Raw genomic sequence first — 13,372 nt, 5'->3', positions numbered from 1 at the left:
TCTACTTGTTTATTCATTTTAAAGTGTCTCGCATCTCCTACAAAAAATCCCTTGGAAACAGCCAATCTTTGCAAAGCTAATAGTTTCATAGTACTCCGTAGTCCTTAACAAGCTTACAAATTATTTAGACAAACTTACGCGGGTTGTTGCTTGAGAACATTAAGACGAAGTCGAAATTTGTTGCGAAACATTTCTGCCCTCCCTTTGGCGTCTGATGCCCCAGGTTGGCTGGCTACTGCTCGCTCAACTACCTTATAACAGAAACATACTTGGCAAAGATGTCAACTTAACTAAAATACAAAAATGGCAACGCAAAGCCAAAATTTGCTATTTACCAGGACCCTGACTTTTGTTTCACACTTATTCGTTCCCTGTCCGTCAGCTACAGCTCTAGGGCCAAGTTTTCGTCGGGTAGCGCATCGCCCCCCAACGAGTTCGCCTACCGTCAATTCGCCCCCAATCTTTCGAAACTATTGTCATTGGTTTGTTACCAATCTTTGAAAAATACATCTGCCACTTTTAAGTCGACTCTTCTGAAAGATTGGAGAATTTGAAAACACTAAAAGAAAAAACTTCCTCCAAACATAGTCGCCATAAGGTCTACACAGGTTAGGTTAGAAATAGCCAATCGTCCAAAGTGGAATTAGAGTTACCGGGGTACATCATTATGTATAGAATTGGGAGACTAGAAAAAAGGGATCTCTATGTTTTCATTATGTTCAGTTACTTTCCCAAGATCATGAGCTTATGTTACCTTCTCTAAAGCATCCTCAAAGGACTGTAGCCAATATTCCCGAGCCTCCGAGTCTACAGTGAGGTCCTGAGTATCAGGGAAGTAATCACTAGGCGAATGGAGAAGGGGAAATGGGACAAGTGTATGGGTGAACTGATCCATCTCAAGCACATCATACTGAAAAGAATATAAAATTCATTTAAATTCCCATAGTCATGGAAAATATTATCATTCAAGATGAAAATGAAAATAATTGGTTCGCAAATTTATTTTTCGTCTGATGAAAACATTAATTAAAGAAAAAATTAATTCACACAAATTTGATTGCCTTAAGAGCAAGGGTTTTTTGAAACCTACGAACCTTTTGAAAGGGTAAAAAACGACGTTACGACCGTGCTTCGGTCATTATTAAGTAAGTATGAGAATATAAATATGAAAAGCCCTTTCTCTATAGCTTTCATACTTTTTACATATTTATACCATTGTTTCTCTGTCTTTATATATATGTTAATATTCTTATTCTCATACTTACTTGATAATGACTGAAGCACGGTCGAAATATCGTTTTTTACCGTTAATTTTTCCTGTAAATTTGATTGCATATTATTTTCAACGGCTTAATTTATTCCTTAGTTGGAGTGAAGTTTCCCTTTAAAACAGCCAATATTTGCAATCCTTTCTTAGCACTCTGCAGTCCTCAAGAAACTTAAATGTGTGCTCAGCTAATTTTCATTCCTCCCAAGCATGGAAATGCACCTTCACAGTCTCAAGGTTACACAAATGTATTGCATGCAATTTTTGCTTCTGTATATGAAAAACAATAATTTCCGTTCATATTGCAACCTAAAGAGAGCAGCAGTTTGTCCTCTTGTTGGCTATTTAAATCTCCCACACATTTCAATATGAAAGGCAATGTCCTTAAACTCTTTGTATTTATGGGATTCCCATACAACCAAAATGATCCTGCACCATTTTCTACACGTGGAGAACTCCCTGTATATAAATTAAACAAATACACTTTATATCAGGGTAAAAATTTCTTACAGTGACTCCATCAGCAATTCTTGTATTAACTGAATCAGTGGACCGCTTTAAAGATGACAAACCAGAACTGCCTGCGTAATTCTCACGCCAAGTTAAGACATTTAATTTGCTACGTGTGAAGTCCACTGAAAGTGAAAGAAAACGACTAAGGTACGTTAGATGCACAAGACAAAAATTGGAACTACATGTAACACTGAATCCAATAATAATAATAATTATTATTGTCCAGTGGTGTTCATTGATATTATTGACCACATAATGGCAGAACATGTGACTAGACATTGAAATATTACAAAAGGATAGCACAGGAAAACACCAAAGGCACTGCATGAAAAACCTATCAATAACGATAAATTACTAAAGAGCAGCTCCTTCAACCAAATATGCAAATCATGATTCAGTTGGATGGGTAAACTAGAAATAGCCTGTGTAGCATCTCAAAGGGGGCCTGAGGAGAAGGGAAAAAGCCCTCTCTCTCCTTCCCTCCTCCCCAGTCCCCCTTTGGCCCACTGTGCAGGCTAGCTACATAATTTGTAGAAATGGCATATTTTATATGGGGCATTATTCTCTCACATAACTTTGATTGTTGCAATCGATGGACTGAACACATATATATTGGTGCTGCTTGTAGTCTTAAATCATATGACAAACCAAACTGATCTGTTTGGAAGAATGACTGATTGTCAATAGTACGCATACCATCTTCATCAGCTCCTTTCAGAAAGGCTCCTATGGCACCAAGGTAACCTTCATGTCGAAGAAATAAAGGCTGTTGTTGGCCCTAACAAATAACAAATGAAAATAACAATTTTCACTATTAAAAGGCTACCAGACTGGGCTTGTCATTTAAAAGTTTCAATATTTCAACCATACTACTTTATTTATTACAGTTTATGAGTAGCAGTAGTAAGAAAACATCATAAGGGTCTGTTGCTTTTTTTTTTTTCTCACACCATGTATACAGCTACAAACAAGGAAAAAACACACCATCTTGCTTATGTTGGTTAAACAAGTATGATAATGTATGTTCAGTCTAACCTTTGACCAGTAATTAATGCCATATGAGATGGTGTGCATTGTCAACGGATTGCCTCTGATGAAGTAACCACTGAAGTAGATTTTCTTCAAGCCATTCAGCTTTGCATAAAGTGAAGCAATCTAAAATGCATCAAAACGAAACATGCTTAACCCTTTCACTCCCTTAAGTGCCACTGAGACTTACAGATTTTACTCTGTCCAACGACAGACGATTTTACTTGTCAATGGAGAACCCTCGGAAGTGTTGAATGGTTAATTAAGCAGTCAAAGCTTTGTTCCCTCCATTGACCCATTGACCCCTGGGAGTGAGCCGCAAGACAATTTTACTCATCAATTGGGGGGGTGTCCTAGCTGGGTATTTGAGGTGTCAATGGAACTACCAAGAGACGGACAGTGTAAGTGATGTACTGTTTGCCAAGATAGTGAACGACATGTACAGTGAAAATGGAACAAAAAGGGCAAGGGAAAGGGAATGCAAAAGCTACAATGATCACTTAAAGTACATTTAACACCAGTATTTAGAGGTTCTGTTCAAATGGCCAAAAAAATGGGAAACTAAGTGCTTCTTTCAGTGCAATTAACAGCAGTCATAATTAATGGTAAAATTAATTTTTGACTTTGGTGGATTTACAATTAATTTTTAAAGTACAGTACTTGAATACTTGATAGAAAATATGACCTAAGTTGATTTTAAAATTAGCCTAAATTTTATTCAGTTTGACCTGAATTAACATTGACCAGTCCCGTGAATACTATATTCACTACAACCTTCGTTCACTTTAATCAAACCATATTTCGCCTTTTTTAAAAATGTAATCCACTTGTGCAGGTTGCCACATCATAATTATGTTCAGTTGGTAGCACATGCACTAGTCTCCCTCCCCCCCCCCCCCCCACCCCATCCTCCCGGGGTTCTACTGATACCATTCCTCTTATTCCTACGTTAATACGTACACCCGCCCTCTGCTCTTAAATTTGCATTGGAGGTAACTAAAGAAACATAACTGTGGATGATCAATGCTCTCGCTATGTACCAGTACCTAGACAAGGCAACAATGGAAAGCATGCAATTAAGTAAAAATACTACAACACAAAGACAAGTTGCTAACTGAATGATTTACATGTACACTGTGTATTATCCAACTAACCTGACCAATGTCATTACTAATCATGTGTAACAGACTTTTTGCAACATCTGCTTCAGCAAACTGTCCAGCTATGGAGGAAGAACAGAAAATAACAGTCAGTCTTAAATAACAGTCAGTATAAGTTTAAAAAGGTGATGCAAGATGCCTGAAACAGTATGTAGCCCATATATGGCAAGTTTTGTGGAGCAGAGCACTAACCTTCCACCAATGTGACTCGGGTTAGATTCCCGGATTCAGTGTCGCATTCCCTTCCAACCAAAACCAACATTATTTTGGAAGGGTTATGTTTTTGCAAATGTTGGCCTTGTAGCACTTATATTTGAACAGACTTAACTGATTAGAATGTAATTTGAAGTGCTAGTTTTCTATCCCATATGAACCATGTGAGCGTTAGCCCTACTAATGGAAATGGGCCTACACAAGGACAGAACCCACGACCTTCAGGTTAGATCACTGCTGCTCTAACAACTGAGCTCGAAGGTCAGACGGGAGCAGGCCGTGGGAATTGAAGATGTTAAAGTCACGGTAATGAACATGTACAAGTACAACTTGGATGGATTACGTTTTGCAAACGTTGGCCATGTAGCACTTATATTTGAACAGACTTAACAGATTAGAGTGTAATTGTACTAGTCTTGTACATGTTCATGGGTTTAGGGTTAGGGTTAGGGGGCGTCCTAGGGCACATGAGGAGTCAATGGGTTAAATAGAGTTTATTACCAGATTTTAATATGATTATGATTATAATATGCATTGAAAAATTTCTCAAAGTTCTCTGATTGGTCAAATTATGATCAAAGAAACTCACAGAAAGCCAATCAAATGTAAGCTCTGGATGGCAAGAAATTTGGACACAGGCAAGTGATCTGTGATACATGCGGATTGCTTCTGCATTTAATTATGATGAGCTATCAAATACATTATAATTGATGAGTAATCACATAAACTATGTTTCTCATTGAAATAATTGGAATACATATTAAGCAATTTTTTTCAAAGACTACTAATTGCAGTCACCTGAATGTTGTTGCTCTTTGAAAAAATTTACTCCAATCGGATAATTTATTCCAAACTGCAAGATTTCTTTCCAGGGCAGTGGATCAGGGCAGGGATAAGAGAAGGCTCTGCTCTTGCCCCTGCCCCAATCCTCTCCCAATTTGCTTTACAAGCTCAAAAAGGGAAGGAAAAAACTGTGAATAATTGACTTTGCACAAACCATGGTTTCCATGGAAATCATCTTTGGGTGACCTCACTGTTTTTCCAAAACTGCTTGCAGTCAAATCTCCTGGCAACTTCAGTGCTTCATAAGCCCCACCATATATATCTCTTACCTATGAAACACAGGCCCTGTCACGATCACCTACTCAGTATTAAGCAGGAAAGACAAACGCAGGAAAACACCTCAATGTTCTTTTAACCGTCAAATACCAGTAATGCAAAAACTTACCAACATGTCAACATTCTGGTGACGACCTTTAGTTGCCAGTTCTAGTAACTCATCAAAACCCTGTCAGTTAAAGGAAGTAAAAGTTATGAAATTATTTTTATAATTCTGAGAGTGTTACCAGAGATTGGGATTTAATAGTCTGTATAGCAAACACAAAATTGAAAACAATACACTTTTTTAACCTTTGCACTGGTGAGAAGTGATCCCAGGCCCCAAAATGTTCCTCCACCCATGCTGGTACCACCAACTCGTTCGTACTCTGTCTCAGATAGAACCTTAAAATAGTCAAATCAATAAAAAGAACAAGAACAAAGACAAGAACAAATCAATAATGATAATTTTGTTCATGCATGTATGAGCAACATATAGCTCACTCACTGATGGTCAACAAAACCATAAAAAAAAAACTGTTGAGGCTGAGACTCCTTTCATAAATGAGCTACAGGAATCAAGTTAAGAATTAGGGTTTCATTTTGGTCATAATATGGCTCAGAGATAAGGATCTGCCTCTGAATCTTATCTTCACTTTTTTATACAAAATTAATTTGTGGGGTTTACTATTTTCCTCTTTATAAATGCATAAGAATGCACTTTTCAATCAATTACCCATAAATAATATTTCCTTTTAACCAATTACTTCCTAAGAGTAAGACCAGAAACCCATAAGGGTTAAAACGTGTCACGGCCCCCTGTGTGCTGGGAAACAAGCTTCTGAATATTCAATTTGTTAAGTCCCATATTTGGAACAACAAGAGAGAAACATTCAACCAATAAGTTCGCATGAACACCGTGACGCAATACCACCAATGTTCTTGTGCGAAATTAACTGGAGCGAGGGGTTTCCAAATATGGTACTTAGCACTGAATATTCGGAAGCTGTGAACGCGCGTTACATGTTTCAACCCTTATAGGTTTCTGGTAAGACTCAATAGATTTTACTCTTTCTAACACCACAAGTCATTTTTACTTGTCAAATGAGTGGAGTCTGCTTTAAGAGTCAATGGGTTCACTAAATTCACTTTTTTAATTACTAATTACTAATTATAAATAATTATTATTATAGTCTAGGAGATAATGATATTACCAATCAGAAAATGTTTAGTAAGGTAAGTTATTCCAGGTAGAATTTGAATAAAACCATGGCGAAATGTTGCATACTGTACATTTCACTGGAAAGCAATCTGTATGTCAAAGCCCTTTTATCTAATGCCCTCCACGTGGGTATGTGGTGTTGAAAGTTGCACTTGCTACTAAAGTACCAAACCTGAAAAAGGAAAAACCAACATTCTACCTTGACAATGCTGACTCCAGACCCAATGTTAACTAAAAGGTAAGGAAACAGTTCTGAATGATGCAAATCTTGAAACACATATGGTGGGTTCTGTTCACGGTGAAACTCAAATACTTCATTTGAGATGTTCCTTAAGAGAAAGTTACAACCTCTTATCAGGCACTCCATCTCATCTTCTTTATCAACTCTGCAAAGATCAATGAATGGTAGGAGTAATAAAAATTTAAATTAGATGTAAAACTGGTACCGGTAGTAGTAGTTTTTCACAACTACATGGTTCAATCCATATCCTTTTGAAAGAAAAATAATTAACAATTATATGAGAAATTAATTTTCCCTACTCCACATGACATTCGTTGCAACTCCTTTGTCTCATTGCTGTAGTCTCTCAGAGCATTCTCTTTTAGTGTGTTTCGACCTGACAACCTCAAAATTGCCAAGGTTCTTCGAATTTTTAAATCAGGTGGTCTCTTCTTTGTCCTCTAACTACAGGCCTATTTCTATTCTCCGATGTCTTTCTAAAATCCTTGAGAAGCTTTTAATTATTACTTCTGATTGCATGTCTGGGTTTCTCACTAAATTTGACATTCTCAATCATCACCAATATGGTTTCCGACCACTTCACTCTACTTCCATGATGGCCATTCTTGAACTTGTCAACAAGATTTTTTAAGGTTTCCAAAAAATGAATTTACAGTATAAATGTATAATAATAATTATTATTATAGGAGTTAAGAATGCATTTGATTCTATTGAAATATGAGATCCTTACTGAAAAACATATTTATTATGGTATCTGTTGTGTTCCCTTAGCTTGGTTTGCGCATTACCAAGTAACTAATAGACAACAATATCGTAAATGGTTTGAACCCAGGAGTCACATCATAATTAAGTCAAGTATGATCGTCCGGGTGATTGTAGTCCTGAGAAGGATTGTTTGAGATGACATTGACTGACGTTTCAACAACCTGAGCGGAAGTCATCTTCAGAGTCAAGTGATTTGTGTAACGTCACCCTGCTAGCAGAGCCTTTCTTTTGCTTGCTCGATTTTGGCGTTCTCGAGAAAGACTCTGCATGAATTGAGTAAGATCTTTATTGAGTATGTGCTGCATGTTGCCAGGATGCAGTCTCGAACCCAAGCCTAATGTGCCAGATCTCACCGCCATGGTACAGCAGGCTCAATTATAACCATCGGTTTTGTCACTAAATTGACGCTCGCACTGGAAAAACCAGTTTGACGAGAGAAAGCAAGATAATTTGACTAGTCCAGAAGTTCGGGCTGCGGCGGCTTCAAAGAGATGACGCGTTTCGGGCAGAGCCTACTTTTCTCCTCCTCAGTAAGGAAAAAGACAAAAGGAGGCTCTGCTTGCAGGGTGGTGTAACGTTAGTAGATACTAAAGAACTCCGGTCGTAGCGCGGTCATAGATGTCATTGGTCAACTTATTTGTGATGTTATTGGTCAACTTAATTTTGAGACAACAATGTGTAATGATCACATTTCTTCTAATGACAGTTTGTGTGTGGGGTTCCCCAAGGTTCAGTCCTTGGTCCTTTCCCTTTTTTCATTTTTTAATTTAATGATCTTTTTCCCTCCTCCTAATACCGGTACCTTGCATTCTTTTTCTTTGCTGATGACACTTGAAAAAGTTCTTGATTAACAATTATTGTTAATCAAGAACCTGCAATCTGATTGGCTGTGGGAGCAGCCGGATGGATTTTTTCTACCTTGCACGCCAACCCATGCGCAATCCTAGTCCCGGGTGCATGAGCTTGTGTAATGACCTTAAATTTCCATTTTTTGACAACAATACAGAAGTAAGGGTTTCAAAACAGATTTTTATTGGACAAGACGCATAGAAATAGAATTCAAATAAAAACATTTCTCTTTGAAATGTTCAGTTTGCAATTCACTCAATGCATTTGCGGCCTTGGGCAGCATTATCCAAATAAAAATATATCAAGACCTCGGTCACAGTTTTTCACTATACGGACCTCCCAGCTAGCAAATAACATATATATATATATATATAGGCTGAATGAAGAATGGAGTCAAAAGTAAACTACTCACAGGCCCAAGAATGGAGTCAAAAGCAAACTACACACAGGCCCATGTTTAATGTATGGAACAGACGTTTCACCCTTCGGGCTTCCTCAGTGTTCACGATACAAATACTTGGCTTGTATCGTGAACACTGAGAAAGCCTGAAGGGCAAAACATCTGTTCCATTACATTAAACATGGACCTGTGAGTAGTTTGCTTTTGACTCCATTCTTCATTCAACCTATTTATTACTCCGTGAAGTCAAGGCATTGTGCATCCTTCTTTGGATCCTGCTTGCAAGTGTAAACCAGAGGTAAACAACAATGTTATAGAGACATGCAATCACATTACTTGATGTTTCTTTTCTCGGATAGATTTGAAAAGTTTTCCTTGATTGAAATAATTTCAGCTGTTTTATTTCTTATAAACCAGTTTCAATCTAATCTTTCAGATTGGTGAAATGAATGTTAAAAATTAATCATTACAAAAACTTACTATAATAAACATTTGACTGGGTTTAAAATTTTTAAACCCAGAAAAAAATAAAACCAAATCATGAACAGATTAGCTTTGGCATCAATATAAAAAAACATTATCTCTTTACCTGCAACCAAGCTTAGATGTAAGTAAATCTATGTATTTATGAGCTCCACCACCTTTAAAAAAGAAAACAATGATGTTATCAATGATCATGACAATCCTATTTATGATACCACCACCACTACCACTACCACTAAATTAATAAATACTGCTACTACAGTAACTACAGTAACTATCACTACTAACTAACAACAGTAACAACAACAATAATGAAGAAGAATAGGAGAAGAACATGCAAGAAGAAGAAAACAAAAAAGGGGAAGAAGAACCCTTTAACTTCATCTTAGGACTTCTACTTTGACACAAAGTGCCCAATAATTTATTGTCAATATTGCATTACATACTGTGTCTGCTTTCAAAACATTAAAGAACCCTGTAAGACTATTTTGCATATTTACATACTGTACTGATGATGTGTGGTCAAGGGGATAAGACAGTGGGTAACAGATCCAAAGATAGGGATTCTTCTTAAAGAAGAAAAGTCTTGAGATTTGTGTGAAACGTCTGTGAGGGGTGTTGTAGAAGGAGTGGGTACAAGGGGTATTCAAGGAGGGAAGGTAATTAAGGGGGGATAGATCTGTGAAAGAAGGGTGGGATAGAATAGAGGTAATAGGGAAGATCAGGAAGGCGTAGGAGAAGTAGAACGAAAGAAAGAAAGATCATGTTCTTTTTGAGACCCCAAAAAAAGACAAGCCCCTGTTTTTTAACTACACCCCCCAAAAAACGAAAATTCCCTTTTTTAGACAGTTGACAAAAATAAACCAGTTTAAAAAATTCTGGACTGGTTAAAATAATAAAATTTAAATAAACCAGAGGTTAAAATTGAACTACAACATACACACTATAAACGAGAACCAGTCCTAATAAAATTTGGTCAACAACCATATCTCAAGATATAGTTCTTGTGGATGACACAATTCCACCTATTTTTCAATGCCAAACATATGTGTATTTGTTGGATAATTTGCATGCTACAAGACAGTTTAGAAAATAAACCCTAAATATCAATATGAGATAGGTCAAATTATACAGAGATGACATACCAGTGGCTTTGAGAGCCCTGTCTTTATATGCCTCTGAGAGGATGTTCTCCTGGATAAAATCAATGCACATTTCAATGTATTTTGTTTCAAATTTTATAAAGTGCAGCCTTAGACTTGACTCTTGGTCCTCTTTGATCTCATAGATATGTCCCATTGCTGCTGTATTACCCTAAAAGAACGAGACAAGCAAAAGATTTACACGAAGGACTGACCATTGAAGTCTTAATGGTTATGTATTGACATTGTTGCTTCACTGACTCACTGAATGCATACTCACCAGTAACATGTCAATCAACAGATGTATCATGATCATAATACACCATTACATATCATTGAGATTGAGTTTTTCACTTGTAAATAATCACTATTATTGTCCATTTACTGGTCATTGTTACTGGTCACAGACTTAGTAAAGCAAATGCTTGACTGCATAGTCATACTGGTCCTAAATACAGGAGGACCATTTCTTTAGATCATAGCTGGCTATTAATTTTTTCTACCTTATAAACTTTGGAGAATGAATGCAATCATACCCCATTTTCCTGTTTTTCATCGCTGTTCTTTGCCAAAGAAGTTAATGAGGTGAAGCTGTAATGACGTTTTCTTATTGTCCGTACTTCAGACATGTATGCCACTTTAGCCAACGATCCTCCTTAAAAATAAGGCAACTTCAGTTATAACTGGGTGAAGACCGGATAATAGAGAAATGTAAAGATACTGTATTGCAATTATCGATGAATAGGAAACAAAGAATAACCTAAGTTTAATGGTTTAATTTAACAGACTGATAGACACCAATACTGGTAATTTCCACAAAGTCTGTGATTAAATCTTAGCATCAACAATGGGGTTATCAGTATGGTTCTTTTGAAATCATAAAACATCATTAAAATATTGTGCTTTGGTTTCCTAAAGAGTTAAGTTGGGTAATAGTCTTTGAACTTTATCACATGTGCATATATTTCTTGAAAAAAGGAGATGTTTTTTGTCAACAAGAAGATAAAAAGGCCATTTGTTGATGCTTAACAAAATCAGTTAGCATCTCATATTAACTTGTAATTCTGGGTATACATGTATCTCTGATCACCAGCAAGGTTGGCTCCAGTATATCGAGGGTGTCCCCTGAAATAAATGGCAAGATGATTGAGGAAAATCCTGAATAGCTGGAGAAAACCACTGAAATAAGAGTTGAAAACCAAGACAAAACTGTTCTTCCCAGGGTGTCATTTTGTGCCACATTGAAGGGAGGCCAGTACTCTTTCACCTGTGCCTGCATCTAATCCCTTGTTCCACCATTAAAATTGTGAATCCTTGACCATCTTTTTCAAAAACAATAAAAAGATTATCCTCTAGATCATGCTATGTGGCAACAGGGTCATGTAGGACAGCCGGGAAGGGGGGGTAAAATGCAAACCTGGGAGAAAAAATATCGTATATGACAATTTTCTGCAAGGAGAGTATGTTCATTCTCGAAGGGTTACGGTACATCACGAAAAAAGCAATTATTACGATTCTTACCTTATGCCTCTTGAATTGCCTTAAACTGACAACAATTCTGAAACTGCATGGATGTTAAGTCGTCAGACCCAGTGCTCTTGCACAAATTTCATTAATTCAAGGGAAATTTGGTGTGACTTAGCCTATTTTGTAGCTGCTTTCTGGGCTATTAGGTCACGCAATGCTACTCGTCACCATGTGTTGCGATCAAGGCCAATTTAAAGATGGAAAGTTCTGCACTTCAATGTGAAAATGTGAAAAAAATAACCAAAGGGCCAGGCCATAAGCACTTAGTCTGGTTCGATGATCTTTACACTCTGGAGCAAGGAATTCTCACCCATTAAACAAACTGAGCCATATGTCACAATTTAGCAGAATGAATCAAGGACATTGGTGAAACTTATCGAAAATGTGGTCTGTTTTTTACCCAGGCTTAGTCTGCATGCATTTTACCCCAGGCCCCACTTGTTCAAAGGGTGGATAGCGCTATAACATGGTCACGCCAAAACGCAGACTGCAGACTGTGCAGACCTTGCAGACCAGGGGTAAAATATGGTTGAGGTAACCGTAAACAGGCTAACCTGAATGTTATTTAGGCTTAATCAGGCTAACCAAACGTTATTTAGGCCTAATTCAGGGTAACCGAATTTTCATTTTACAGACAGTCTGTACAGTTTGCATTCTGCGTTTTTCAGTGTCCCGGGATAAATCACTATTTACTGGATAAACTCAGTTGGTTTTTAATTTGCTTGTGTAATGCTCTGGATAGTAATTTATCCGGTGCATAGCGCTATCCACCTTTTGAACAACCAAGGCCAGGTCTGAAGTGTGCATATAATTTACACCATATTTATTGTGGATTCAATACAATCTTGCAATGGACACCCTAACCTCATTCTCATGGACCAACGTAATGGAAACCAATGCAGGGAGGTCATTTCATTCTTGCATGATTTTTGTCATATATAACAGACTACGTGCATCATGCATACATGGACTGCATACTTGGGAATTTGAGGGGGGCACAAGACAGGTGATGGCACATATGCCGTGCACTTATTTGCCGCATGTCAGCTGCATCGGCAGTCTATCTGTAGCTGTTTAGCTTTCTTGCTTATCAATTACCAGGTTTTATACTACTTGAATGTTTATATTTAATATTCTGTAGACAAAACTCAATACACTCACCAATGTCTACTGCAAATCTTTTGGCAGTTTTGAGATTTCGAAAAACTTCAGGCAAAGAAATGCTCCTTGCATACCCTGAGGTCCTTTCATGAACAGTTTTTAAATCCATATCTACAAATCTCGCGCATAAGTTTTTCGCAAAAAGATTTACAATTATTTACAATCCGTCCGCCATAGTTGAGCCCGCAATGTTAGTTATCGGAAATCAGGGCATGCACTTGAAGTAGGGTTATTAAAGTGTATCATGTAATACTATTATGATACACTTTAATAACCCTACTTAGAGTATCAACCAAAATCAG

The 13,372-nt window shown here is 37.3% G+C and overlaps 1 protein-coding gene across 2 annotated transcripts in view; it reads right to left on the bottom strand.

Annotated features, from left to right (window-relative positions):
• Window positions 1-13,287, bottom strand: part of LOC138029288 (4'-phosphopantetheine phosphatase-like) — a 20,503-nt gene extending 7,216 nt beyond the window's left edge. Inside the window, exons 1-15 of one of the 2 annotated variants that reach the window (XM_068877011.1) lie at window positions 13,071-13,166; window positions 11,904-11,946; window positions 10,919-11,037; window positions 10,386-10,554; window positions 9,347-9,398; window positions 6,702-6,888; window positions 5,593-5,685; window positions 5,411-5,470; window positions 5,180-5,294; window positions 3,964-4,031; window positions 2,816-2,935; window positions 2,477-2,558; window positions 1,778-1,902; window positions 755-910; window positions 139-251 (exon numbers count right to left, since the gene is read on the bottom strand). In XM_068877011.1, the coding sequence (XP_068733112.1) occupies window positions 139-251; window positions 755-910; window positions 1,778-1,902; window positions 2,477-2,558; window positions 2,816-2,935; window positions 3,964-4,031; window positions 5,180-5,294; window positions 5,411-5,470; window positions 5,593-5,685; window positions 6,702-6,888; window positions 9,347-9,398; window positions 10,386-10,554; window positions 10,919-11,011 (1,433 nt within the window). In that variant the 5' untranslated portion in view covers window positions 11,012-11,037; window positions 11,904-11,946; window positions 13,071-13,166. Of the gene's footprint in view, window positions 1-138; window positions 252-754; window positions 911-1,777; window positions 1,903-2,476; window positions 2,559-2,815; window positions 2,936-3,963; window positions 4,032-5,179; window positions 5,295-5,410; window positions 5,471-5,592; window positions 5,686-6,701; window positions 6,889-9,346; window positions 9,399-10,385; window positions 10,555-10,918; window positions 11,038-11,903; window positions 11,947-13,070 lie in introns of both variants that reach the window. The other variant, XM_068877010.1, reaches the window with a different exon arrangement.
• Window positions 13,288-13,372: the final 85 nt, after the last annotated feature.

The sequence above is a fragment of the Montipora capricornis genome, chromosome 13, assembly GCF_036669925.1.
Source record: "Montipora capricornis isolate CH-2021 chromosome 13, ASM3666992v2, whole genome shotgun sequence".
Lineage (NCBI taxonomy): Eukaryota > Metazoa > Cnidaria > Anthozoa > Scleractinia > Acroporidae > Montipora > Montipora capricornis.
The sequence above is the reverse complement of the archived record's forward strand: the minus strand, read 5'-3'. Positions and strand labels throughout refer to the sequence as shown.